Source organism: Natrix helvetica (assembly GCF_964273705.1).
Source record: "Natrix helvetica genome assembly, chromosome: 1".
Lineage (NCBI taxonomy): Eukaryota > Metazoa > Chordata > Lepidosauria > Squamata > Natricidae > Natrix > Natrix helvetica.
Window position 1 is genome coordinate 142496551 of NC_138548.1, and position 27544 is coordinate 142524094.

The following is a 27544-nucleotide window of genomic DNA, read 5'->3' on the forward strand; positions in this document are numbered from 1 at the left end:
TATAGTGAATTTTTTTAATTTATTGGACACAAATAAGAAGAGATTTACAGAGTAAGATTGCATTACTGAACTACTGCATATGATTTTTTAAAATGTAAACTACAGAAGAAGCAGATGTCAGCTTTAAAAAATTGTTTCCTTTAACCAGGTTTTACAACTCCTCCTTTTATCTCTACAAAAGATTACTTAAAAAGGCAAGGTAGGCGAATTCCGAGATAAATCTCGGATTAGTCAGCTGTCTACAACTGATGCGTATCAGCTAGTGAGCTATTATCTCACTGGTATGAAATGGATTTTGTAGCACTGCTCCCTCAGTCTCTAATCCTCCAGCAAGTAGTTAGGATTAACTACAAGATAGGGGTCTTCGTCAAAGCTCTGTTCTTCCACGGAATCTTTTAATCCTGAATGTGTGAGTTCAATTAGAATGTGATCCTGAAAGAGAGAATTTTTGGTCAGATCATGTTTATAAAAGACCTGAAGTGCAATCAAACTAAGTGCAAACAGTTTCAACTCAGACCGATTTCCAAGTAGCAATTAATATTTTGCTATCTTAGTCTTGTTTGCTATATTATGATGAATACATCCAAATTTACGACGTTGCAATTTTAAAAGTCAAGGAGAAAGGTGTAATTTGCATAAATGCTAACAAAGCTTAATGTTGCATTTTTATATATTTGTTCCGAAACGAAAGACTTTCCATTTTCTAAGTATGCACAGAATTATAATGTTTATCTAGGAGTAAATGCCAGCCTTTACATCAGGGGTGTCAAACTCGATTTCATTGAGGGCCATATCAGGGTTCTGTTTGACCTTGCGGGGCCAGGATGGACGTGACCAACTTGACATCACTGGGGTCAGGGGCGTTATGGTGGCCCGAGTGCTCTGCCAGTGAAAACGGGTTCCCAATCTCGGTGTTCGATGGAAGAGGCACTGTGGGCCGGTCCTTCGCTGTTTCCAGGACGGACCTTGAGTTTGACACCCCTGCTTTACGCCATAACTCACAAATCTGACCTTTAACTCAGTGGCACATGTCAGTATAAAATGCTTTATGTGGTCCTTTGCATATTTAAATACAAACTCACTTAACTGACAATTGTCTTGCTAAGCAACAGAAATTTTGGTTCCAATAGTGACTGTAAGTCAAGGATTATCTGTAATAACTAATCAATTTTATTTATATGAATAAAATTTATTATAGGTAGTCCTTAACTTACAGTCACAATTGGGACCAGGATTTCTGTTGCTAAGCAAGGCAACTCTTCAATGAGTCACGCCCTATTTTACAACCTTTTCTGCCACTGTTGTTAAGTGAACCACTACAGTTGTGAAATGAATCACAGAGTTGTTAAACAAATCCGGCTTCCCCATTGACTTCTTGTAGGAAGCCAGGAGGAAAGGTTGCAAATGGAGATCACATGACCCCAGGATGCTGCAACGTTGTAGATACATGCTGGTTGCTAAGCACCCAAATTTCGATCACGTGACCATGGAGATGTTGACAGTCATAAGTGCAAGGACCAGTCATAAGTACTTTTTTCAATGCTGTTAGAACTTTTTATGGGCAGACTATATATATATTGTAACACAAATATGTGTTACAACCCCTGGTATCCCCTTTATTTATTTATCAGCACAAATACAACACACACACACACACACATATATATGTAACACTATATATGTAAAACTATATAAAAATATAAATATAAAAAATATATACAAAACAAATACTATATATACTGGTCTTGTTGTATTCGGGTCTTTTCCCGTGTAAGATTGAGATTGTCTTGGCAACGTTTCGGCGAGGTCTCACTCGCCATCTTTAGGCTGGTGTTTTCGGCTTAAAGAGTGGTCAGAGCTGCCGTCTTTCTATAAATCTTGGTGGGGGTGTGTGGAGTGCTGGCTTTGTTTCAGTAAGTGGATTGATTGGTTGTGTGGTTGTATCATGATTGGTAGATTGGTGCTGATTGGTGCTGGCTGTGTGTCCATTGTTGTTTTGTGTTGTAATAGCCTGGGTTGTGGGTGGGGATTATTTGTTGACTAGGGCTGGTTTCCAGATGTCTGGTAGGCGGGAGGTATCATCACATTTATTCATGTTGTGGAGGTGTTTCTCTATTTCGATAGCTTCCATAATTATTCTTTTGTTGAAGTGTTTAGTTTTGAAGATTAATTTGGTTCCTTCAAAATTAATTTCATGTCTGAAGATGGTGAGTGGGACTTCGTGGAAACGTCGCCAAGATACTCTCAATCTTACACGGGAAAAGATGCGAATACGCCAAGATCTGCACACACACACACACACATGCGCGCGCCTAGGCCTTGGATTCTATGTGTACTTACATAGTGTGTAAGACGATGAATCACTCTTTCAATTACTTTCTTTTTATTTATGAGTTCTTCTTCAGAATCTATTTCAGATTCAATTTCTTTTAAATACCAGTTGATGAGCTCACTCTTTTTTAAGGCAGCATCATCATTTTCTGCAATCAGGAGAAAATATTTTTTATGAACGTTTTGTTAATAATACATTTGACAGTTATGTAATTTTAGCATACTTTATATTTACATCTCAATTATCTTTATATCCTTGTAAAGTCTGATAAAAACGGAGTGTCTCCATGGCTAAGCAAGTTTATGGCTGACATGAAAACCGCAGCATTTCGTACAAGGTCCCTGCCTGCACAGGAACTGAACAGATACATATCACAAAAGGGAAACACTCATAAAAGAGTGCATTGGAAATAAAGCTTTTGCATAGAGATGTGGAACGTTTAAGCCATCTGCATTCTGAATGCTATTCATGTAGAATTCAATTCCTTTTCCTCTACCTTAGTAGCAACTGGATTGTTTGAAATACCGTGTTTCCCCGAAAATACGCCAGGGGCTTATTTTCTTTTGCCCCACGAAATATGCCCTTGGGTTTATTATCAGGGAGGGCTTGTTTTGGGGCTGCCGGGCGGCTGCTCCCTTGTGAACTGGCTCCCGAAGAGCCGGGCACAGCCTCAGCGGCGAAGCAGCCATGAGGTAACCATGCTCACGAGCAGCCGCCCGGCAAATCCCCTCTCCAGCCGGGAAGAGCGCCATTCACTGACCTAGGGGGTAATCCCTAAGGTGCCAAGCCATGTGGCGCTCTGTCCACCCTCCAGCTCCCGCGGCTTTGCACATTCGGGATACCCCCTAGGTCAGTGCATGGAGCTCTGCCCGGCTGGAGAAGTGGGTTGCGCAAGCGCCTGTTCCGCCCGCAGCTTCACCAAGCACTTGCGCAGCTCTCCCAGGCCACAGCTGCTGGCTGCTGCTGGCTGCTGCTGCCCGCCCCCGCCCCATTCCGCTCCGCGCATAACTTCCAAATCCAAAAATCGGGGCCGAGTGTTCTAGCATCGGCCGCTCTAGGAGTGCTCTCTATGGTGGGCTGGCTGCCGGACAGAGAGTCTTCCGGACAGTCTTCCAGCAGCCGGCCCACCATAGAGAGCAGTCCTAGAGCGGCCGATGCTAGAACACTCGGCCCTGATTTTTGGATTTGGAAGTTATGCGCGGAGCGGAACGGGGCGGCGGTGGGCAGCAGCAGCCAGCGGCCTGGGAGAGCTGCGCAAGTGCTTGGTGAAGCTGCGGGCGGAACAGGCGCTCGCGCAACCCACTTCTCCAGCCGGGCAGATCTCCATGCACTGACCTAGGGGGTATCCCGAATGTGCAAAGCCGCGGGAGCTGGAGGGCGGGAAGAGCGCCACATGGCTTGGCACCTTAGGGATTACCCCCTAGGTCAGTGAATGGCGCTCTTTCCAGCTGGAGAGGGGATTTGCCGGGCGGCTGCTCGTGAGCATGGTTACCTCATGGCTGCTTCGCCGCTGAGGCTGTGCCCGGCTCTTCGGGAGCCAGTTCACAAGGGAGCAGCCGCCCGGCAACTCTCCCCTTTGGCCAGGCAGAACGCCACTCCCCAACCTAGCGGTATCCCGAAGGCGGCAAGCAACGTGAGCGCTCCCCCCCGGCTCCTGTGACTTGGCGCTTTCGGAATAACGCTAGGTAAGTGAGCGGTGCTCTGCCTGGCCGGAGGGGGGGGTTATTTTCGGGGGTGGGCTTATATTTTTGCCCACGCGAAAAATGTGGCATGGGTTTAGTTTCGGGACAGGTTGTATTTTCGGGGAAACACGGTATTGCAGGCACTCAGAGGTAGGATGTAGAGGTAAATTCTCTTAAATAATGAGACTAGGATGTATGCAATTGCTCAAAACGTAACAAAAATGGGCAACTATGCTTATATCTATAGTGCCATGGAACTTTCTCTATAAAGACAGCAACTTTAGGGTAGTTGAAACCCCAGCTTTGAGCACTGCTGTTGATCTAGATCTATCTAGTGAACTGTCTTGTCCTAACTACCTAGAACTATTCAATTTCATTGTCCCATATCAATAACCATCTGAAAAAAATTGTAATGTTTCTGTTTGGTTTTATCAGGATTTATAGTTAAAAATCTTCATTCCTATCAGAGATGAAGGAAATTTGCATATGTTTTAACATCATTTGTCCAATGAAGGGCACATCTCAAAAGTGGGGGAACCTTGCCCAACCCCCTTGAAGGCAATCTGTCCTTACCTTCTTCAGATCTTCTTAGCTGCATTACAATGAGGTTAGAGATTCTTTGATATTCAGGAAAACTAAGTCTCAGAGAAGCCTTTGGTGCCACATCTTTATTTGCATCATCTACAGGGTCACTGGTACCATTTACTAAGCCATTAGCAAGTACGTTGTCTTCCTCTCCTTAAAAGCATAAACAATTTTCATGCATTAGGCTGGAATTGATAAACCACGGTGAAACTTTATCAAGAAATGAATTGGATTAATGTGTTTCCTGCTCTATTCATTCAGTATAAACACTCACAAGCATAATGATTGTCTATTTCTCAAGTCATTTACTACAAAGCTTCTCTTATCATTCCTTGCAATGGGAAGGAATAATGCCTATGTTGTCTGTCGGTGTGGGAAACTTATTTTGAGAGGTTGAGGATTTCAAACTTGTTTCAACCCTCCCACAACACCCCTTTTTTCAAGCTTTCAAATGGCTGCAAAAGAACGTAAACCTGGTCCTGGGAATGGAAAAGGGATGAACGAACTGTAAAAGGAGCAGTTATTTAAAAAAACAGTCATAAAAAATAACTTATTTCTGGGAAAGATTGAAAGGGATGAGAAAGAATCTCAAACTAACCCAGGTTTGATTTTGTTTAAGATATGAACGAAACTCTGATAGCTTTTCAAGATTCTGTTATTATACCCTATCACTGTGGTGGCAAACCTATTGCACTTGTGGGCATGCGAGCCGTCACCCCAGCTCAGTTCTGTTGTGCATGCATGACCAGCTGGTCTTCGAGTCTCTGCCGTGCATGTGCAGGGCTGCGCATGCATTCCATTTTTGGGGTGGGCGTGCACGCTTTGGGCACTCAATCCGGAAAAGTTACCAGGGGTTGTAACACAAATACATACCTATTTCCCTGGCTCAACTGATAAGGAGAAGAGCCTGTGGCTTAGTGGCTAAGACTCCTGCCTAATATATAATACAGCCCAGGTTCAAATCCCAGTAAGGGCTAGCTGATGAGAGCTAATTAGCTCGAAATAGATCTATACTAGTCTCCCTTTATTTATTTATCAGTACAAATACAACACACACACACACATGGCTAACCATGTCGTTTATGGGCCTTTTTTTGTGATCTTGGAATCCCTTCTAACTATGATGAAAATTGATGTCAGTTTATTTTTTTCCTGAGATGGGAAAAGGATGAAATCTGTGGTCGAAATCCTAAATAGCTAAAAAATAAATACCTCCCCCTTCCCCAATGATTACAAATATGTGATGTGACTATTTATTTTGTGTGGTTCTGTCTCCTTAATATTGTCTTGTATTTTTGTCTATTCAATATATGTATTTTTTGCCCCTCAGGCACAAAAAGGGGGATCTTTACCAGAGCTGTTTGAAAACATTCAGTGGGTGCATTATTTCCCCTCATGTAACGGAATCTTTCCAACAGAAATATTCACTTGCTCCTTTCTGCAACTATACAGGTTTGGAGACCTTGTCTTAACTCCAAACTAGAAATTATGCTAGCTACTGTAGCTTCGTTTTTGTTTTTGGCACAATTTTCTCATGCTAACTCAGAAATTAGCCCAACATTCAAGGAGTTTTATTCCCAAGTAAATGAGTAAAAAGCTCATCCAAAGCTCTGCAATAAATCTCTCTTGGCATTTCACAATAGACATTATGAAATAATGAAGATGTATAGAAAAAAGGTGAACCAAGTGCATATTCAACTAAAAGCCTTTTGAAAATGAAAGCCTTCCTAAATTATCACTTAAAGTTACTTAAGATGGTACCAAGCATGTCTATTGCCCAGGCTTTATTAAACTAAACAGTAATAAAAATTAAGTAAAATTGACTTAAAGAGGCCCAACATCACTCAAACTGGATTGGAAACAAGCAGACCCTGAGAGGTAACACTCAGATGGCCCTGCTACTTTGCCTTTTTGTCTTTGGTGGGTATCTCCTCACTTGAAACTGATGAACACCCTGGGCTAAGACTTATTTGGAAATCACTCACTGGCAACTCCAACCTGGTCCTCAGGCTCTTCAACTGATTGTTCTTCATCTTGGTCTAAATTGATATCTGGAGTTTCAACTCGGATGATAGATTTGTTCAATAATCTGAAAGCTTCCTTCACATGTTTTGGATGAACCTTGTAAGAACATTTAGGGAGATTCAGAGGAAATAATTTTGCTTCGTGTATATAGTATAATATCACATAACACTCCTGCAGAAGTTTCACAACATAAAGCATGGAAGAACACAACTGCTATCACAGATGGGACTCTGTGGCTCACCAGGTGCTGATGGACAGCTCCTAGCAGTCTCCCCTATTAGCTGGGCTGGCCAAGACTGTTGGGAACTGGAGTCAAGCAACAGAACAGACACAGATCTCTCTTCTCTGAGGCTTATTATTCCCTCTTTTTGGTAAGGAACAGAAGGAATAAATTACACTAGATTTACTGTCAAAGGCAGAGCTTTTTGTATACATGAAGGAATGCACATAAAAATACTTAATATGGTACTTTTAAGGAGGTTGGTACAGCACTGCACAAGCTTGAGTTATATATATACACAGCACTGCACAGGCTTGAGTTATATATATATTAAAGGCTTCCTTGTATAATCACATACCCTTACAAGTAGTCCTCAATTTACAACCACAACTGGAACCAGAATTTCCTTTGCTAAGCAAGGTGGTTGTTAAGTGAGTCATGCTCAATTTTATGACCTTTTTGCCACAGTTACTAAGTGAATCATTTGGCCATTAGGCAAATCCAAATCCTACCTCCTCCATTGTTGGAAGCTGGCTGGGAAGGTCGCAAATGGTGATCACATGACCCTGGGACACTGCAAACATTGTAAATGCATGCTGGTTGACAAATGCCCAATGGTGGTGTGACCATGGAGACACTATGTGTGTGAAGACCAATTGTAAATCATTTTTTTCAAGGCTGTTGTAACTTTGAATAGTTGCTAAAAGTGGTTGTAAGCCCAGAGCAACCTGTAATCCAATTACTGAATTAACTCATTTTCTGAGCTTGCACAATAAACCAACTCAGTTGCATATGCACATAAAGCAAATTCAAGATAAAGCTAACCATGGTTAGCATATTGAACAAATGCAGCCGTTTGATTCGCAGCTAACCTAATTAAGGGTATGCATGAAAACAAACTTGCAGATTGTTGTTTAAGTTGTACTTTTTGAATACTTATGCTGCCTCTTAAAACTATTCTTACCAAAATTAGAAATGGATAAGAAAGCACCAGGCCACTTAAAACTGAAAACTTTATAGATTTTTCAGCTTGAATCCTACAATACGTAGATAGATTGTATGATTAATTGGTGAACATTTGGAGTTTAAACAAGAGGCAGCATACACCGTATTTTTTGGAGTATAGGACACACCTTTTCCCCCTCAAAAAAGAGGCTGAAAATCTGGGTGCATCTTATACACTGAATACAGCATTTTTTGCCTCCCGAACCCCGCCCCCTTCACCAAAATAGCTGTGCAGAGCCTTTAGGAGGCTTTCAGAGAGCTCCTGGGGGCTGGGGAGGGCAGAAATGTTGCACTCTATAAGCTCCCTAAAGGCTATCCACTCTTTTGTTGACAAAAAACGGCACGTTTTCGCGAAAAATGGGCAGTTTTTTGCTCGTTTTTGGCCGCCCCATTTCCCAGGAGCACTAAAAATGGGCCGTTTTGGGGAGGTTTGCAGAGTGCAAAAACTTTTTCCCCCCCTCTTCAAAACCTTGGTGCCTTCTTATACTCCGAAAAATACTGCAGTTTGGTATCCAAAGAAAAGCAGGGAGGGAACAGTTGACAGTCCTACTGATAGGAAGCCATGATGGAAATGCAGGTCTGTAGGTCAGATTCCAAAGTTGAAAAATGAATCCAAAGAATGAATTGGCAAATCACCTCCAAAAACATCAAGAGTATCTTACTAACCACAAAAGTTTCCAGCAAATGCCTTATTGGTAAGTATGGTATATGCCAGCGATCCCTAATCTTTCTGGCTCTGCAGAGCGATGGAGTCGGCAGCAAGGAGCAGATGATTTCGTGTGTGCATGCTGCTTTCAGAAATGAAGCTTTGTGCATGCACACTCGCCCACCACTTCTGCGGCTTGGTTCCTAACAGGCTGTGGCCCGGCACTGGGCCACAGACCGGGGGTTGGGGACTCTGGTATGTGACATAAACAGAAACCAACAATGGACCTAAACAAAACAAGGAATGATCTCCAATCCTCTTTAAACTCCTTTCAGTGTAGCTACCTCATCACTGCAATGCATCCGCGCCATGGCTTCCGACAGTCGTATCATGCTTTCCAGTTGTCGCACAGTGATTCTCCATGATGATTTTGTGACACCAGAACCATCCCTTTGGCGTAAGCGCTTATAGTGTTCGACAATAAAATCTTCTGACTCTTTAGAAATCTATTGGAAGCGGGGGAAATGGTGAAAGTAATAGTCTGTTCTGCTATGGTGGAATTCAGTAAAATTTCCATTTAACATATTGCAGAATTACATCATGGATCAAGCAATAGAAGCCCTAACCTTTAGAGAAATTCAGGGAGTCATTTCAGCAAATTGGAAGTAAGTGCTAAAGAGTATATATAAAATATATACTATTTTTAAATAAGAAGGAAGTATAAAGATTCTCCTTACCTTTGGTTTAAATTGTCTGGCAAAGAGAAGGTATCTTCGGATTTCATCAAGCGTATACATACGATCAATCGATTCATCTATCCTAGAATGAAGATCCACAATGCGCCTTGCGATTGCATAATCTGTTACCTAGGGAAATATTAGGCACCATTACTGAAGGCGTAAGGAGTAACATAACAAAACACCTTGGTATGTCTAGATCTCTATTACAAATATATTACTGTTATCTTACTCTGCAAAATAATTTTAACAGAAACTCCAAAAAGGGATCATCTATGACCCTGATGACGAACCTATGGCACACATGCCAGAGGTAGCAGGCAGAGCCCTCTCTGTGGGCATTTGTGTGGCAGCCAGCTGCTCTTCTGGGTTCTGTTGCATGCATGCGCACTGGCCAGCTGTTCTTTCGGGTTCCAGCATGCGCGCACTCCAGTTTCGGCACTCAGTGCTGAAATGGTTAACCATCATTGATCTAAGCCATGACTGAACGTCTTTATTCAGACAATTCATTTGGATTTTGTGACATTCTGTTTTAAAATTATTATGTGATTATATTAGGTTTATACTCTGCCTTTATTTTACATCACTCAAGCCATTTCAAATGTCCCATGATTAGGACATAACCAAGAATCACTCTGACAAGGTTATTCTTACTACAGATATATTAAATATAATACTTATAACTTGGTAAAAATTGCACACCCTAAAGAGCTACCAATATGCTCAGAATGTTAGCATAGTGTAGTAAAACATATTAAAATATAATGCAGCTAATAAGTACAAAATCCCCTTTAAAATCCCCCTTACCCAGATTTAAAAATAATGAAAGAACAGATTAAAAAGACACAGAATTGTATTTTATAAATTGCATATAATTTAATCTACCATGAATTACATATACTTGTAAATTCTGCATTACCTCATTGCACTCATCCACAAGAATAAAGAAAAGATCAAATCTAGACATGATAGGGGCTGATAAGTTTATATTCTGTTTCAAAGACTTGGCTCTATCATAACGTCCACCGACTGGATTTGCTGCTGCCAAAATTGATGTCCTAGCATTTAAAGTGGCCTGTTAAAAAAGAAAGAAAGTAAATAAAAAATATAACACCCCCCCCCAAAAAAAAACCCATCTTCCTGGAAAAATAGCTAATATGCACACATTTATTTCATAAAGCTGATCAAACTGGGAACAAATAATAGACAGGAAGAACAATTATATTCTTTCCCTCTCTTATCTTAAAAGATAGATTATTACTGGGTCAAGCAGACGTTTTTTAAAATGAATTTTGTTGATAGCTGGTAGAAGCTTCTGATTAAGCCTCCAATCTTGTCCCAGTTAACAAACCTACATAAGCTAGCTCCATCCAGACTATGCATATCTGCCTGAAACAAAGACTGCAATTTTAAAAAAACAAAATGTTTTTAATTCAGAGCAATTAAGGTAGGTTTGTTGCCTTGGAGCAGAATAAAATGTTCCTTTCAAGCAATTTGGAGCACCAAACTCCTCATTTTGCATTGATGTACGTTACACAAACTTGTATGCTTGAAACGAAAAGAACAGCTCTGTATCTACCCAAGGATGACTCTTGTCCCAAAATTATTCTTCCATAACATAAATTTTAATATATGGAAAATACTGGATGAGGTCTGGGTACTTGAGAGACCACCTATGTCCATTAAAACCCATGAGGCCAATTTGATTTGGCAGGCTTGATGTGCTTCAGATTCCTTATATTAAAGAAGGCTATCTAAGTAGTGGGACTCCATAAACATGATTTCTCTGCTCCTTCAATCAGGAATGATGTTCCCCTGAAAACTGGATGGCCTCCATCCTATTGATGTTTTGAAAGGGCTGGAAGATCTGGCTTTTCTCTCTTAATTATTTTGTGTGTCATCTTTGCTATTGTTTATTCATTTTCCTGCTTCTTATTGCATTTTTAAAAAGTGATTTTACTTGGAACTGGAGCAACTTATTAATGTAGCCTGACTCCAAGTGACTTTGGATGGCTTATACTTACGTAAAGACTCAGTCTGTTATAGTGCATAACCTCTCTAAATAAGCAATTTAGTCATAGAATAACATTCTGAAAAGAAATGACCAGAATGGATCCAACTACAGAGACCTGCCAAGTAATCCATACTAATCCTAAAGACTAAAAATAACAATTGGTAATTCTGGCAGTGAATTGTTTACCTTAACTCCAGCCTTGGTAATGGATATAGTTTGCTGCTCCATTGCTTCGTGGATGGCAACTTGGTCTCTCATGTCCATTTTGTCAAATTCATCAATGCAACACACCCCCTGGGGAAGAATCCAACAGGAGGCTTGTCAATTCCCACTTCCATTACAGGGACAAATAAAATGAACGATAATCCTTATTTGAAGCAGAAAGAATCACAATTTGGATAACATACATTATCTGCCAACATGAGTGCCCCAGCTTCAATAACGAACTCATAGGACTCTTCGTCTTTCACCACAGCAGCAGTTAAGCCAGCTGCACTAGAGGCCTTTCCACTGGTGTAGACAGCTCGGGGGCTGAACTCTTCCACATGCCTGTTGGATCACAAACTGGTGATTTAATGAGCAGCAACTTTACCAAAAATAGCAATAGCAGCAGCATTTAGATTTCCATATTGCCCCATAGTGCTATATAGATAGCTATCTTGATTCTCCTTTTACCGACCTCGGAAGGATGGAAGGCTGAGTTAACCTTGGGGCAGTCGGGATCCAACTCCAGACTGTGGGCTGTGGCACTTTAACTATTGCGCCACCAATGCTAGGGTGACATAACAGCAAAGACTGGAGTTTGAATAAATACTCATCAGCAGCAAAGAATAACGATCTGTGATACTGAACCTGCTGCTTTGGATTCAGATCAGAAGTAGCACTTTGAAGCTTGCAGGATTTAAAATACAATAGTCATGTGCAACTTGTACAAGCCAACTATGTCTGGTTTTTAAAAAATAATTCAAGGCATCCACAGGTAGTCCTCGACTTACAACAACGATTAGGACCAGACTTTCCATTACTAAGTGATGTGGTTGTAAAGCATGACCACATCGCTTAGTGGTGACAATCCCTAGGGTCCTGGTGAGCATTCACTGAATTTCCCAGCCTTTAGGTGAGGTAACTTCCTGATAAAATTTTATTTTTGAGTTTAAGCATCTCTTCAAAACTTTGCACAACTGTACTATTTCTAAGTCAGGCAGATGTTTCCTACAAAAGGCCAGAATATTTGGGTCAAACAGATACACAAACACTTGCAAGGAGATTTCATGTTATCTTTTCAATTGTGTGTAAAAGAATGTTGCAACAATTGTACTCCATTGAATACTTGCTTAAAAAGTTAGCAAACACGCATAATCTTTTCAACTTTATCTAAAAATTATTTCACATATATGCAGAGATCTGTAAACCATGCTGTACAGCTAACGCTGCTATGGTGTTAGAAAAAACTTACTTTAAAAACTGGCTTTTGGCAGTACTCGGATCACCAACTATGCAAACATTGATGTCACCACGTAATGAAGTGCCTTCTCCTGTTGTTTTAGGAACTCCACCAAATAGCATGAGTAAAATCCCCCGCTTTACTTCATCATTACCTAGAGCACAAGTGAATGTTAGGCGTTTTAAAGATTTTAGAAATGCATGCATTTAAAAAAGATTCTTTGGGTAAATGTATATAAATTAAAAGGCAGCTTATTTTCCAGCTATTGTGAAAACATTGCTCAAAACTCAGTAACATTGCTTGTAACGGAGCAGCATCAATCAGATCAAAGAACCACAGGAATCTCCACATTCATTATTTCATTCCATCTTTTCAAGATGTACAGAACATGACCAAGATGCATTACATTGGAACATTATCTCATAAGGCTTCCTTATAGCTTGTAATCTAGAGTCTTAACCTGACTTTAGACTGCTTATTGTATGATTTGTGTGCTTTGAGTTTGTTTTTGATTCCTGGCAACAGGCTAGTTAAGCTCCTGAAGTTTTCAAGGCAAGATTTTCAGAAATGGTTTGCCCTTCCTTCCTTCCTTGGCCTGAGACAACGTGACTGGCCCCAAGATCATCCAAGTGGCTTTATGCCTAATGTAGGATTAGAACAGCAGTCTCCCAGCATATAACTTAACTGCTAGACCAAACTAGCTATCGATGGCATGATATACATATATACTCCTTGGCTCTACCCAGTATTTGGAATCTACTAAGACAGGTGTCAAACTCATGGTGTCATGGCATCATCACATGACGTATCACGACTCCCCCTTTGGTAAATTGGGTGTGGGTGTGGCCAGCATGTGACGCATCTGGCCCATGGCCCGCAAGTTTGACAGCTAAGGTCTCAAAAATTGTGGACGTTTTGTGCATGACAAATAGCTACAATAATAATTTATAATATTTGAGGAAGAAAAAATCTATACCCAATTTCCAGCAGGAACGTTCGCCTGTATTATTTATAAATATTTGAACTTATTTTTTCACCAAGGGATAAGTAAGAAACATTTTTAGCATTTTCACCAAATTTTTAGGAACTATGTGAATGATGTAGTTTTTGATGCTTTCCCCCTTTCCTTTAATGTTATTCACATTAGTGTAGTCATATATATGTAAACATGTTTAAATTTATTTTTCTGTTATTTCATTTGTTTTAATAAACTACACTTTAGATATTATTTTATATCTTTCTATGGCACTGAATATAACTATTTGTAAAGAGAAGTCCTTCCTGGGGAAGAGGCTAAGAAGGAACAAAACCTTTCAGAGAAAGACTGGGGGAGACAAAATTATTTTCACTAATAAACACTTTGTTATGAACCATCTCTCACTATGTTTTGGAAGGCCCCAATCTCCAGGAGCTTTCCAAAGGACTGCTGGTAATAAAATTTGTCTCCTCCATTCACGACAACTCTAGATCCAGCTCATTACCTCTAAAATATGTCTAAGTCAGAGAATAATCATAGCTCAAAAACAGACTATATTGGACTGCTGACACAAGAAAGTTTAACAGGCCAATGTTGCATTCAGCTAAACTAAGCAATTTAAAATAATCTGTGAAACAAAGTCCAAGTTTATCATTTTGTTATTAAAGTGCAGAGGTTACTTGATAAGCAAAGAAATAATGAGGTATACTGATTAAAAGATTAGGGCAAACTTCTGAGTCCTTTCTCCCTTCAATGGATCACCCGCTATTTCAAGGCAAGTATAAGCATGTGCACTTTTCTGAAGCCTACATTATTTTCTGGATCCCAAATACACCCTACCAGAAAAAAAAGGCTGCTAACAATTAATTGTTCTGATCTCTTCAGACGAGATAATATTTATGGAGAGAGTTCCAGATTAGATGCAGTTTATATAATTCATTTGAAAGCTTTCCAAACAAATTTAAGATAATAATTTAATCTTACCATGTATGGTGGGAAAGAGGCTTGTACAAAGGTTGTGGTACAGGTTTTTATCTTGGCTCATTTCAAATACTTTTTCCCATTCCATTACAGACATCTGATTTTTAATGCTTTCTGCAGTTTGCTCCTCGTCTCGAAGTTCTTTGCCTCCAAACTAAGATTAAGATAAAATAACACAAATTCAAAATACTGCAGAAAGTAATTCAAGAAAATTTAAATCCGGAGGCAGAGAAGAAGCAGTCATCAAATCAAGGGGGGGGGAAAATTATGGATTGTGTTATTCCCCCATGAATATTTTTTTAAAGTGAGATGACAGTGAAGAATGTGTGATCTCACAGCACAGGTGGCAGAACAATCTGCAAATTAAAACAACTTCTATATTCAGAAAACTAATGTATCGGGCGAAGAAATCTTTTGGGGAAAAGTTCTGTTATTGTTGATTTTGCAGCCAGTACCTATAGAAGAAGCTGCAGCAGCGCAACAATTCTACCTCCTCATTCTTATGTTGGACAACCTGGTGAAGACACACCAGGAGCTTTACTTTAAAATTGGGCAAATTTGGAAGCAAGGCATTAAAAAATATATACTGCACGAAAAAAAGATTTGCTAATTATTTAACACATACTATTATCAAAACAACAACAAAATGTTTAGGTAAAAACTTCCAACATTCAGTAAGGAGTTGTAGAACAATAATAAAATTCCACAACTGGTTTCTTTAAAATGATCCCTGTTGCTATTTTTCCCTTTGCAAGACTCACCCTAGGGTTTGTTGGAGCCACGTAACAGGCTAGAAAGACCAATTTATAGGACAGCTCTCTGACTCCAAGTGCCCGAAGACCTCGGATGCCTTCAGATTCATAGCCTTCTTTTCCAGTCACACGAGAACCAGTTTCTGCTCGTACACCTATAAAATTAGGACTTTGAAAGTTCTGCTTGGAGAATGCATATATTGGTGAAAACAAACCCAGCTACCCACAAATAACCCCCTAAAGAATTGAAGAGGACATTGGGCAGGCTACCATCAGAGTCCCAATTCATGCCTCGTATTAAGTCGTGGATAGCTTTAACCATAGGTCACTGAACTAGCCACAGGGACCAGGATTCATACATAGCGCTAAGCTAAACACCATGAAAGTTTAATATAAATCTAACCCTCACAAGAGAATAGTTCTAGGATTCTAGAACAGAAGATCAAGGTATGTAAAAAGAGAAGTCACCTTCTGGTTGGTGATTCAATCTTAAGGGATGTAAATTTAGGAAAGGTTATGGAGGTTTTAAAATAGGTCAGGTGTCTGCCAGGTGCTACTGCCAGCAGAGACAAGAGGCATATCTCTTAAGATAGTCAAGAATGCAAGTAAAGACTGTGAGGTTGATGCTATTATACATCTTGGCACAAATGATCTGTCCCAAAAAGATGTACTTTCTGTGAAGAATGATTTCCAGAGCTTGGGGTATAAACTTAGTAGTGTAAGCTTATCTTTTCAGAGGTTACCAGTATATAAGGAACAAAAAGGGAAGGGCCAGCATGTAGCAGAGTTTAATGTGTGGCTAAAGGAATGGTATAAAAGGGAAGGCTTTGGTTTTATTAGTCATGATGCCTGCAGCTGGTCCAATGAAAAACTGTACAAAAGAGATGGGTTGCACCCATCCAAGAAAGGGACTGAGTTACTTGGCATTAAATTCACAGATTTTCTGGATAAACATTTAAGTTGAACAGCGGGGACAGAAAATCAATTGATATGGAACATTTCTGTCCCCATCAATCTAAAACTCATGGGGCTATCAGTGCATGTAACATAGATGTTCGTGCGGGTAAGATTATCACTCCTGCTGTGAAGCAAAATCAAGCATTTAATAGTGAGTGCCATACCATGTGCATGAATCATACAAGTGGCAAGAAAATAGGGGCTGTCAGGCAAAACACAGGTTATGTAGACAGTAAACGTGTGTAATTTTATAATATGTGTTTTTATTTATTGTACGCCGCCCCGAGTCCCTTTGTGGAGAGGGAGCGGCTAACAAATTTAATAAATAAATAAATAATAAATAAATAAACACTGGGTCAATCAAAATGGACTCAAATGTCTATACACCAATGCAGAGTATGCGGAATAAACAGGGTGAATTAGAAATTCAAGTAAATGAGGGCAGATATTATATTGTTGCCATTACAGAAACTTGGTGGGATGAAACCCACAAATGGAACATACAGCTAGAAGGATTCAAATTATTTAAAAGAAATAGACCAAATAAAAGAGGAGGTGAAGTTGCACTATATATAAGAAATAACTACATCTCTACAGAAATAGAGCACAACAATGATGAGAACTATCTTGAATGCATTTGGGTCAATATTAAAAATTGGGGGGGAAATGACATTGCCATAGGTCTATACTACAGGCGATCCAAACAAGCAGAGGAAGTAGATGAACTTTTTGCTAGTCAGTTAAGGTATGTAGGAAGCACACAATAGTAATGGGGGATTTTAACTACCCTGACATCAACTGGGAAACAAACTCTGAACCAATCCAACAGGTCTTCCGAACCTAGCAGACAACTTCGTTTCCCCAAAAGTAGAGAAGGGAACAAGGGGATCGGCCATATTAGACTTAATTCTCACTAACAGAGAGGAAATGATAGAAGGTGTTGAAGCCATAGGAATCCTGGAGGCAAGTGACCATGCAATATTGGAATTCAACATTATGCAAACACAAATAGTAGAACAAAGTCAAACTAGAGTCTTGAATTTTAAGAGAGCTAATTTCAATAAATTTAGAGAGAGCTTGGGAAGAATTCCACGGATGAGAATCCTCAAGGGGGAAACAACTCAAGAAGCTTGGGAAATTTTGAAAAATGAGATTACAAAAGCTCAGTCTAGCACAATACCAATGAAAAAGAAAAATAACAGCTCCCAAAAGAAACCAGCATGGCTGCATAAAGAACTCTCTGACAAATTGAAAGACAAAAAAGTTAAGTATAAAAAGTGGAAAGAGGGGGACATAACTAATGCAGAATATCAGCAAATAGCCCGAGCCTGTAAAGATGAAGTAAGGAAAGCTAAGGCTCACAATGAACAAAAGGCTTTCCACAAAAGTAAAAAATAACAAACAAAGCTTCTTCCAACATGTTAAAAACAAGAAAAAGGTTAAGGAAACAATTGGTCTACCATTGCTGGGAGAAAGTGGCAAGAAGGTGACAAGCAACAGGGAGAAAGCAGAACTATATTTAACACATTTTTTGCATCTGTCTTTACACAAAGGGATAAAACAGTCCAACCTATCAAAAACAGCACCACAAAAATCAGATTAGGAACACAAATTGAAATAGGGAAGAAAATGGTAAGTCAGCACCTGTCTACCCTAGATTAGTTCAAATCACCAGGACCGGACAGATTACACCCCAAGGTTCTGAAGGAACTGGCAGACGAGATCTCAGAACCACTGAACTATATCTTTCAGAGATCCTGGAGCACTGGGGAACTGCCAGAGGACTGGCAAAGAGCTGATGTGGTTCCCATCTTCAAAAAAGAAAAAAAAATAGATCCAGGAAACTATAGACCTATCAGCCTGACTTCAATACCAGGAAAGATTCTGGAAAAGATAATCAAAGCGAACACCTAGAAGTAAACAAAGTAATAGCCAAAAGCCAAAAACAGATCATGCCAGACTTATCTTATTGCATTCTTTGACAAAGTGGCAAAATTAATCGACCAGAGGAATGCCATCGATATAGTTGACTTCAGTAAGGCATTTGATAAGGTAGACTATAACCTACTACTAGATAAAGTAGAAGAATATTGGACAGCATCACCACCAGAAGGATACGTAACTGGCTGACCAACCGCACTCAACGTGTAGTCCTCAATGGAACTGCATCTACATGGAGGGAAGTATGCAGTGGAGTACCCCAAGGCTCTGTTTTAGGCCCAGTACTCTTCAACATCTTCCTCAATGATTTGGATGAGGGAATAAATGGGGAACTCATCAAATTTGCAGATGACACCAAGCTGGCAGGAATAGCCAACACTCCAGAAGATAAGGCTTAAGATACAGAAGGATCTTAACAAATTTGAACATTGGGCACTATCTAATAAAATGAAATTCAATGGTAAAAAGAGTAAGGTTCTACAAACGAAATGCACAGGTACAGTATAGGTGGTACCTTGCTCAACAGTAGTAACTGTGAGAGGGATCTTGGAGTCCTAGTGGACAACCATTTAAATATGAGCCAGCAGTGTGCAGCAGCTGTCAAAAAAGCCAACACAGTTCTAGGCTACATAAACAGAGGGATAGAATCAAGGTCACGTGAAGTGTTAATACAACTTTATAATGCCTTGGTAAGGCCACACTTGGAATACTGCATTCAGTTTTGGTCACCACGATGTAGAAAAGATATGGAGACTCTAGAAAGAGTGCAGAGAAGAGCAACAAAGATGATTAGGGGACTGGAGACTAAAACATACGAAGAACGGTTGCAGGAACTGGCTATGTCTAGTTTAATGAAAAGAAGGACTAGGGGAGACATGGTAGCTGTGTTCCAATATCTCAGGGGTTGCCACAAAGAAGAGGGAGTCAAACTATTCTCCAAAGCACCTGAGGGTAGAACAAGCAATTGGTGGAAACTAATCAAGGAGAGAAGCAACTTAGAACTGAGGAGAAATTTCCTGACAGTTAGAACAATTAATCAGTGGAACAGGTTGCCTCGAGAAGTTGTGAATGCCCCAACACTGGAAGTCTTTAAGAAGATGTTGGATAGCCATTTGTCTGGAACAGTATAGGTTTCCTGCCTAGGTAGGGGGTTGGACTAGAAGACCTCCAAGGTCCCTTCCAACTCTGCTATTGTATTGCATTGTATGACTGTCAAGACTTACAATTAATGATAGGCAGGCTCCATTATAATCATGTCGAGAACTAAGTGCAATCTATGTGATCCCTAAGCTGCAATTTAAAGCCGCTTACTTCAATAAGATTACAGGTAGTCTTCAGCTTACAAGTTTATTGAGTGCCCGTTCGACATTACGACGACACTGAGAAAAGTGACTTATGAGTTTTTCACACTTGCAGCATCCCCATGATCACATGATCAAAATCCAGATGCTTGGCAAATGACTCATATTTACAATGGTTGCAGTGTCCCTGGGGTCATGTGATCACCATTTGCAACCTTCTGACAAACAAAGTCAATGGGGAAGCCAGATTCACTTAACAACCAGGTTACTAACTTATTACCTGCAGTGATTCACTTAGCAACTGTGGCAAAAAAAGATCGTAAAATGATGCAACACACATTTAATCAATGATTCACTTAGCAACAGAAATTTTGGGCAATTGTGGTCATGAGTCAAGGAGTATCTGTATACCATATTAAGAATATATAAATATCTTCAATACTGAAGACCCTAGATAGGATTCACCAACCTGGGGTGGACAGTTGTGATACATCTGGCACGACAATGAGAGACCCTGTGAAGTCACACTTGTCACCAGCCTGCGCAGACTCTACAGCCTCAGCACGCAAGATGACTTCGACGCTGCGAGGAATGCTCCCCCGAGGCAATTCAGCCTGGGTTTCTTGAATGCGAACCTGGGAAGACAGGACAGAGACCTTCAAATGCCCTACCTTAGCATGATTAAAAATTAACCCTGAATATTTCTAGCACATGGGAGTTGGAAAAGCAGCAAACAAATGCTTGTGTTTTATACCAAATTGTAGCTAAGGAAGTTCTAAAAGAAAGCAAAAGGAAGATCATTTAACAGATTCCCTTTAACTTCTGAACTAGGAGAACAACAAATCTTAGGAGACATAACGCCAGAAAAACAAGCTTGTTTTTATCCTTGGTTATGGCAAAAAAGCCGAAATAAGATATTGGGTGTGGGGGTGAGTTATTAAAACAATGGATTTCCCAAGAAAACAGAAATGTCACAAATAAGCATTAAAACAGATACATGAATTAAGTTGGCGTTAATGCACTTGTTTTGGTAACCACAACCTCATAATTTGTGAAAAGCAAAAATGTGCATACAGTACAATAGCTACCTGTGTCGACATCTCTACCTTTCTAATAAGTTATAAAATCCACTGGAGATCCAGTATTAATTCAGTTAGTATAACCAGCGAGCTGTTGAGACAGGCTTGTGAAGATCATTCTGCTCCTCCTTTGAATCAGGAGTCTTATGCTTCACTGCACCAGCAATGAGAAAATCAGAGGGGAAATAAGATATGGCAAAAGGAAAGGAAAGGCAGGAAGACGCACTAACATCTTGTTCACATAGTGCCCAAAGTTCATATTTTGAAGTACAGGTTAGTCCTCGGTTAATAAATGGTCAAAGTTATGATGGAAGGAAAAAATGGGACTTATCACCCAAGTGAGAAGTTCTGAGGTTGGCTCTCCACTGCAGTCATGTTACTGCATCTTGGGCATTTGGCAGCCAATTCGCATTTATGGATATTTGAGTTAACAGAATAACAGAGTTGTAAGGGACGTTGGAGGTCTTCTAGTCCAACCCTCTGCTCAAACAGGAGAAACCCTATACCATTTCAGACAACTGGCTGTCCAATCTTTTCTTAAAAACCTTCAGTGAGGGAGCACCCACAACTTTTGAATGCAAGCCATTCCATTGTTAATTGGAAATTCCCGTTAGGAAATTTCACCTTAATTCCAGGTTGTTTTTCTCGAGTTTCCACCCATTGTTCCTTATCTTGCCTTCTGGTGCTTTGGAAAACAGGCTGACTCTTTCTTCGTGGCAGCCCCTTAAAGATTGGAACACTGCTATCATGTCACCCCTACACCTTCTTTTCACTAGACTCGACATACCCAATTCCTGCAACCGTTCTTCGTATTTTACTCTTGAGGCCCTTAATCATCTTAGTTGCTCTTCTCTGCACTCTGCTCTAGAGGCACAGCAACTTTTAAATAATGTGGTGACCAAAACCGGATGCCATGTTCCAAGTGTGGTCTGACTAGGGCTTTATAAAGCAGTACTAATACTTCAGGTGATCTTGATTCTATTCCCCTTTATGCAACCTAGGATTGTATTGGTTTTTTTGGTGGCTGCAGCACACTGCTGGCTTGTCAGGGTGGAATTTCAGCCCTGTTCCCTCCTGGGGTAATTGTATTTAATGAGGGATGAACTGTGGTTTTTCCTTGAAGTATACTTCATACAGTAATTAAGAAAAATAAACCCGAGATATATTCTAAGAAATACATTTTGTTGTAAAGAAAATGAAAACAAAACTTACTAGCTAATGATTACATTTTGCCAGCGTTCCTGCCTGCCTTCTTGGCAGGTGAACAAAGAAACATAATGTGGAAAAGTGTAGTGAGCTTAGTGATAAGAGTCAGATCAGTCTACCGTATGTCTTAGAGTTTAAGCACAGCTGGCAAACCAAAAAACGCAGTGACATGGCTCATATTTAAGTGATTGTCCATTAGAACTCCAAGATCCCTGTCAGTTTCTACTACTAAGCCACATTTCACCTAATCTGTACCTGCACTATTTTGTTTCACTTGCCTAAGTATAAAACATTACTTTTCTTGACGCTGAATTTCATTTTGTTAAATAGAACCCAGTGTTCATGTTTGTCAAGATCCATCTAGATCTTGAGCCTATCATCTAGGGCATGATGACAAACACTGAGTGCCAAAAAAGGAGGGTGTGTGTGTGCTCGTTGGGGACGCTCCATGAAAGATAAGCTTCCAAGTGGGCATGTACGCGCCACTTTGGGCATGCATGCCATAGGTTCGCCATCACGGATTTAGGGTGTTGGAAGAGGCAAGGAGCCTTTGGAGCATCATGCTCTTCAGAGCTGCATCTTCCACTTTCCACCCGGGGAAAGCCAGATTCTCTAATGCCAGTACAGTAATCCCTACACTTCTCTGAACAGTATCCGGTGCTCCAGGCTGGCTCCGGTATGCCCGTACCAGGGCGTACCACCTGCAACCCACCACTGTCATGTAGTAACCCACTTTACTGCCATCATGACTTATGACTAAAATTGTGCTCTATTAACGTTGTAAGTGGAGGACTTCCTGCAGCCTGTTTGAGAAATCGATCTGAGAATATAGCACAGTTGTTTAAAATTCCAATACCTTTTGGAAGTCAACAAACCGGGATTTGTTTGTATCCAGAAGAAATCGCTTCCTATTGGCACAGACTGGGTTTCTACAGATGTTGGGCTGTGTGTACTTGAACTGCTGCTCCACGTCTTTTATCACCGTCTGGCAATCCAGACAGAGAAAGGTTCCACTGACAAGCTCTGGGTGAACCGGGTGGGTGCGAACTACCTGTCCGCTAATTCGTATGAGGGATCCGATGCGGGCTGACGTCATTTCTCGAATTCTTTTCAGGAAACAAAAGTCAAGTTTAAAAGCTTTTCATCTTTAACACACAATTCAGAAAATCAGATTGCAATTACCCAGCGGATCGTGGCCTATTGTTTCCTATGGAATGGTAGCCTTGGCAAGTACAAGGCTTTCTGTAACTAACAAAAGAAAGTTCTTGTTGTGCTATCGGTAAAGACAATGCATATGGCTGTATTGACGTCTGTGGTTTTAAGGTTAGCAGAATGTCTTCAACCTCTTATAGCATTATAGTCCAGGAATATCAGTTGCAGAATTTCCACTATGCTCCAATGGCTTGGGTAAGTTACCTTTATTAAATCTTATACAAATTCCAGATGAAAAATTGCACCAGTACAAGACTGCATTAGACAAGGTGTATGAAACTTGAGACTATCTTTTATATATCCGATAGAAAACAAATATTGCAAGAGTATTTCATTCATTTGCTTATGGGGGTGCTCAGCTCATAATCATACATAGGCAAGGAATAAAAAAATAATAATCCAGCTCAAACTAGGCCAATTCACCATTCAGGCTAATAGTCACAACTAACACTATCTCCAGAGGCTTAATGAAACAACCAAGTCAGTGATGGTTAACCTTTTTGGCACATAGTGCCAAAGTGCCCAACATGCATGTGTGCACAACCCTCCTGCGTGCGCCCCACACATATTTGGCAGACTTCCGAAAACCAGCTGGCCAGCGGGAGGCGCACACACGGCAGAACAAAGTTGGGACAATGGCTTACGTGCCATAGGTTCACCATCGCAGAACTAAGTCATTACAAGCTGTCTAAAAGTCAAATAGGGAGGTATTCCAATATCTGAGAGAGAAATATCTCAGAAGAGTGGCGTAATGATTGAATAGGCATGCTTTCATGTTCCCTATATGTGACAGCCTGTAAATGAAGGGACATGTAGCAAACTCATATTTTTTGTGTCTTAGCCGGTGGACATGTCACACAGGCCAACAAAATGCTCCTTCTTAAGAGGCAAATTGCGTAGATTTGTCAGCAGCCTTTGCTTAACTGCGCAGGGCAATGCCAGAATAGATTATGCTGAATTGTGGATAATCACATAAAGAAATGCCTTTAGTACCAAATTACTATTTTCATGTAACATAACACTGTAAAAGTGACAATTTAATCATTAAGATTCTTACTTGTGCCTTGTAGGTAAATCTTGGAAGGCCACATAAAAATCTTTGTTAGGAGGAACAGTTCCGTGATCTTTGGCGAATGTTTTTACAGCCCGACACAAGAAAGGGTACACTCTAAAATAAAAGACAGATTTATAAGTGAAAGAATTATGTAAGCTTTTGCATCACCTTGACTCTCTGGGTATCTTATAAATTTCCCTATTGGCTTAGAAGTTTAATGAAACAGACAATGTTTAATGCAAGTTAAGTTTGCAAGTATAAATGCTGAATTATTTCCCACAAGTCATAAGATTTTGTAAACGCTGTGTTTCTGTTTCTATTTTTATTCAAAAGGTTGAGCCAAACTATCTTAAGATGCGAATGATAATTTTTCTTTTAATTTTTCTTAAAGTAAGTTTTAAAATTAGGTCCATTGACTGTCAGAAGTCGCAAAAGGTGATCATGTGACCCCAGGACACTGCAGCCATCAGAAATAAGAACCAGTTGTCAACCACCTGAATTTTGATCATGCAAGTCATATGAAAAATGGTAATGTCACTTTTTTCAATGCTGTTGTAACTTTGAATGGTCACTAAACAAATGATGGTAAGTCGAGGACTACCTATCTTAAGTAATTCCCTGATACTCTTGAAACTGTTCCCATTAAAACCAAGAATATTCAGACTAGTGATCTTGAAACTACCACTTCTATAATGATTATATGAACATTTTGGATATTCTTACCTATAGAACTCTTCTTGGATTGTGGTAGCAAGTTGTTGATTGAATTGCTCCAGATCCTCAAAACTTACAGTTAAGGTGTTTCTCTCTGGACGAATCAGCTCTTCTGCATCTTGCAAGTATTTAACTTCTCCATCAATATTCTGGAATCTTTTAGGAAATAATTTTGTAGAATTATTTCCTACACAGCAAGTTTAATTATGCATTACCATTATACGTAGTGAATATGAAAGGATTATACCCCACCTCCCATTACTTAAATATTTCTGTGAATGGAAATTATTCTCTATGTAACCTTTCAAATTACAAAATGTGACACAATTATCTCTGAAAATTAACACTGATGTTTTCTCTACAAAAATAATAAAACATTAACAAATCAGTTCTGAACTGTGTAAAAAGGAAACATTCGTTTAGGCTAAGTTGTGTCCCCCCCCCATCTGATGAATTAAATTTAGGAGTTCAAGGTAAAGTAGCTCATTTTGATGTAACACTGTAAAATATCTTTATGTTTAAGCAACATTACACATTTTAGTATATCTATAATACCAACTGAGGTTTTATTCTTTAATAGATTCACACACAAGCCTTGGTGCAGTGTATTTTTTATTCCTACTTAGAAAAGAAACGAATAAACAACTGAATTTATGTGGGAATAAGCTAGGATAGCATTGCTTAAAAAAAGATGTAGCACATAAATGTTCAGCTGCTTAAGCAGATTGAGTTATTTCTGCTATTCATTTGTTAAAACCATACACTCCACTACTGCTTTTACATTGCTGTTTTTAGAATGTCATCCTGCTTTATCCTCGAGACAAATACAACAAGGCACCCAGAGAGCTTTTATTGTTATTTGATACATGAGATAATAAACAAGAAACTGAACATCCAGAATGCACAGTTCCAGTATCTCCTGAACAGGCTCTAAGCACACTCATATTTAACATGAAAGATTTCTGAGAAATACAGTCAAATCCATTGAAGGGCTGTAGAAGGATACCAGGATCAGAACTGCAACCTTAGCAAATATAGAATACAAAGTTTTCCCCTCCACTTCATCACAAAGGATTGCAAGTGAATGAAACCACACGTCATCTCGATGAGCCAGTTTGGTCTAGACTAGAAAGCAAACCAACTGTTGAGTCCCAGGCCTGCCTTAACCATGAAAGCCAGCCGGGTGACTTCGAGCCAATCATCCTGTCAGCTCATCCCACCTCACAGGGCTGTTATTGTGGGGAGAACAGGAAGGGCTGGGTGCGTTGGATGTTTGCCACGTTGAATTATTTGTAAAATGAAGGCGGGATATAAATAAAGAAAATAATAAAAAGAAATGGCATTTCTTCAGAGCTACCTATGTTGGAAAGTTGCAGATTTTATCAGTAATTATTTGCATTCTGCATTATCGCATTCTGCAGTGCATGCAGGGAAATGGAGGCAAAACACACGTCCCCCCAAAAAAGATGCTGTTGTGTACAATAGAGCCCACCGTCCACCACCCGGTCTGGAAGCAGGGCTGTCACTCACTGTTCGAGAAAGTCCTGAAACAACTTCTGGCATTTCTCGGCCACCTCATCGCGGAGCTGTTTCTGAGCAACGGCCAACCCAGCTTCCCCGCCGGCTACCAGATCCATCTCTGCTCCTCTCCCTTCCGACTGCCACCCGGGCAATGATGAGAATTCGCGCCACTGCTGAGCCCCGCGTGGCCCAGCCTAGCCAATCGGAAGCTTCACAGCGGAACGCCCGCCCCCTTCGATTGTTCCCCGGGGAAAACTTTTCGCGCCAAATGAGACTCAAGGAAGAGGAAGCAGAAAGTAGGGGGAGAGGAAGCGGGGAGACATGCACGGCGTTGCAAGGGCAGTCTGGGAGTCAGAAGACCGAAAACGGGAGGGATTAAGCCTTGGTTAAAAACCACCTCCAAATACGATCGTTGCGTATTTGTTTGCGGAAGTGTTAAGTCAGCTTTGGAGGAAAGGGAGGGGAATGCACCACACAATGCAAGTCTTACAAGTGACTTTTCAGAAGTAAGCGACGTTGCTCTTGCAGGAACAAGCAAGAGAGATTGGGAGAGAAAAGTGGTTTGCTTGCAGGATGCCGATCTCCCCTGTAGAAACAGAAAAGGGGAAGGCTGTCCTTCATTGCTCTTCTTTTCCTCATAAGTGTTCGATTAAACCCAACATTCCTTTTGTTTTAAAGAATCAAATCTCAAATAACTTAGATGCATATAATTATAGAGCCACAGGTCGCAAAATACCGATGACTTAGTTGACAACAAAGAAGGAATGTTTTCGGCGTATCTTGTCCGGGGTTTGCAGGTAGTTACTGCAGTTCTAATGTTTTACATTACCACTTTACTAATTTTTTGCTAACTTGGAGATTTGGAATTTGGGGTTTTCATTTTGATCTTTTGTTAACCCTCAGCATTTTTAAAAAAAAGAGATTAAAAAAAAGTTGATGCATACATTGCAGATGGATTCAGATCTACTGCCGATCTCATACAATGAAAACATGACAACCTAAGACAGGTAGTCCTCGTCTTATTATCACAATTGAGCCTAAAATTTATGTTGTTAAGTGAGATTTTTGTTAAGTGAATTTCCCCCCATTTTATGACCTTCGTAGTCACAGTTGTTAAGTGAATCATTGCAGTTAAGTTAGGTTGCTAAGTGAATCTGGCT

General features: G+C 40.2%; 1 protein-coding gene across 1 annotated transcript; it reads right to left on the reverse strand.

Annotated features, from left to right (window-relative positions):
* MCM6 (minichromosome maintenance complex component 6) lies at positions 1–26621 on the reverse strand. Its single transcript, XM_081939259.1, has 17 exons — positions 26394–26621; positions 24873–25019; positions 24153–24263; positions 22740–22989; positions 20068–20233; positions 15409–15554; positions 14651–14801; positions 12703–12844; positions 11654–11795; positions 11433–11540; positions 10152–10307; positions 9233–9361; positions 8840–9001; positions 6585–6720; positions 4588–4752; positions 2341–2480; positions 1–432 (listed from the first exon to the last, which is right to left on the reverse strand). Exons 1-17 carry the CDS (start codon positions 26498–26500, stop codon positions 319–321), a joined length of 2472 nt encoding a protein of 823 aa, XP_081795385.1. The 5' UTR covers positions 26501–26621; the 3' UTR covers positions 1–318.
* Positions 26622–27544: the final 923 nt, after the last annotated feature.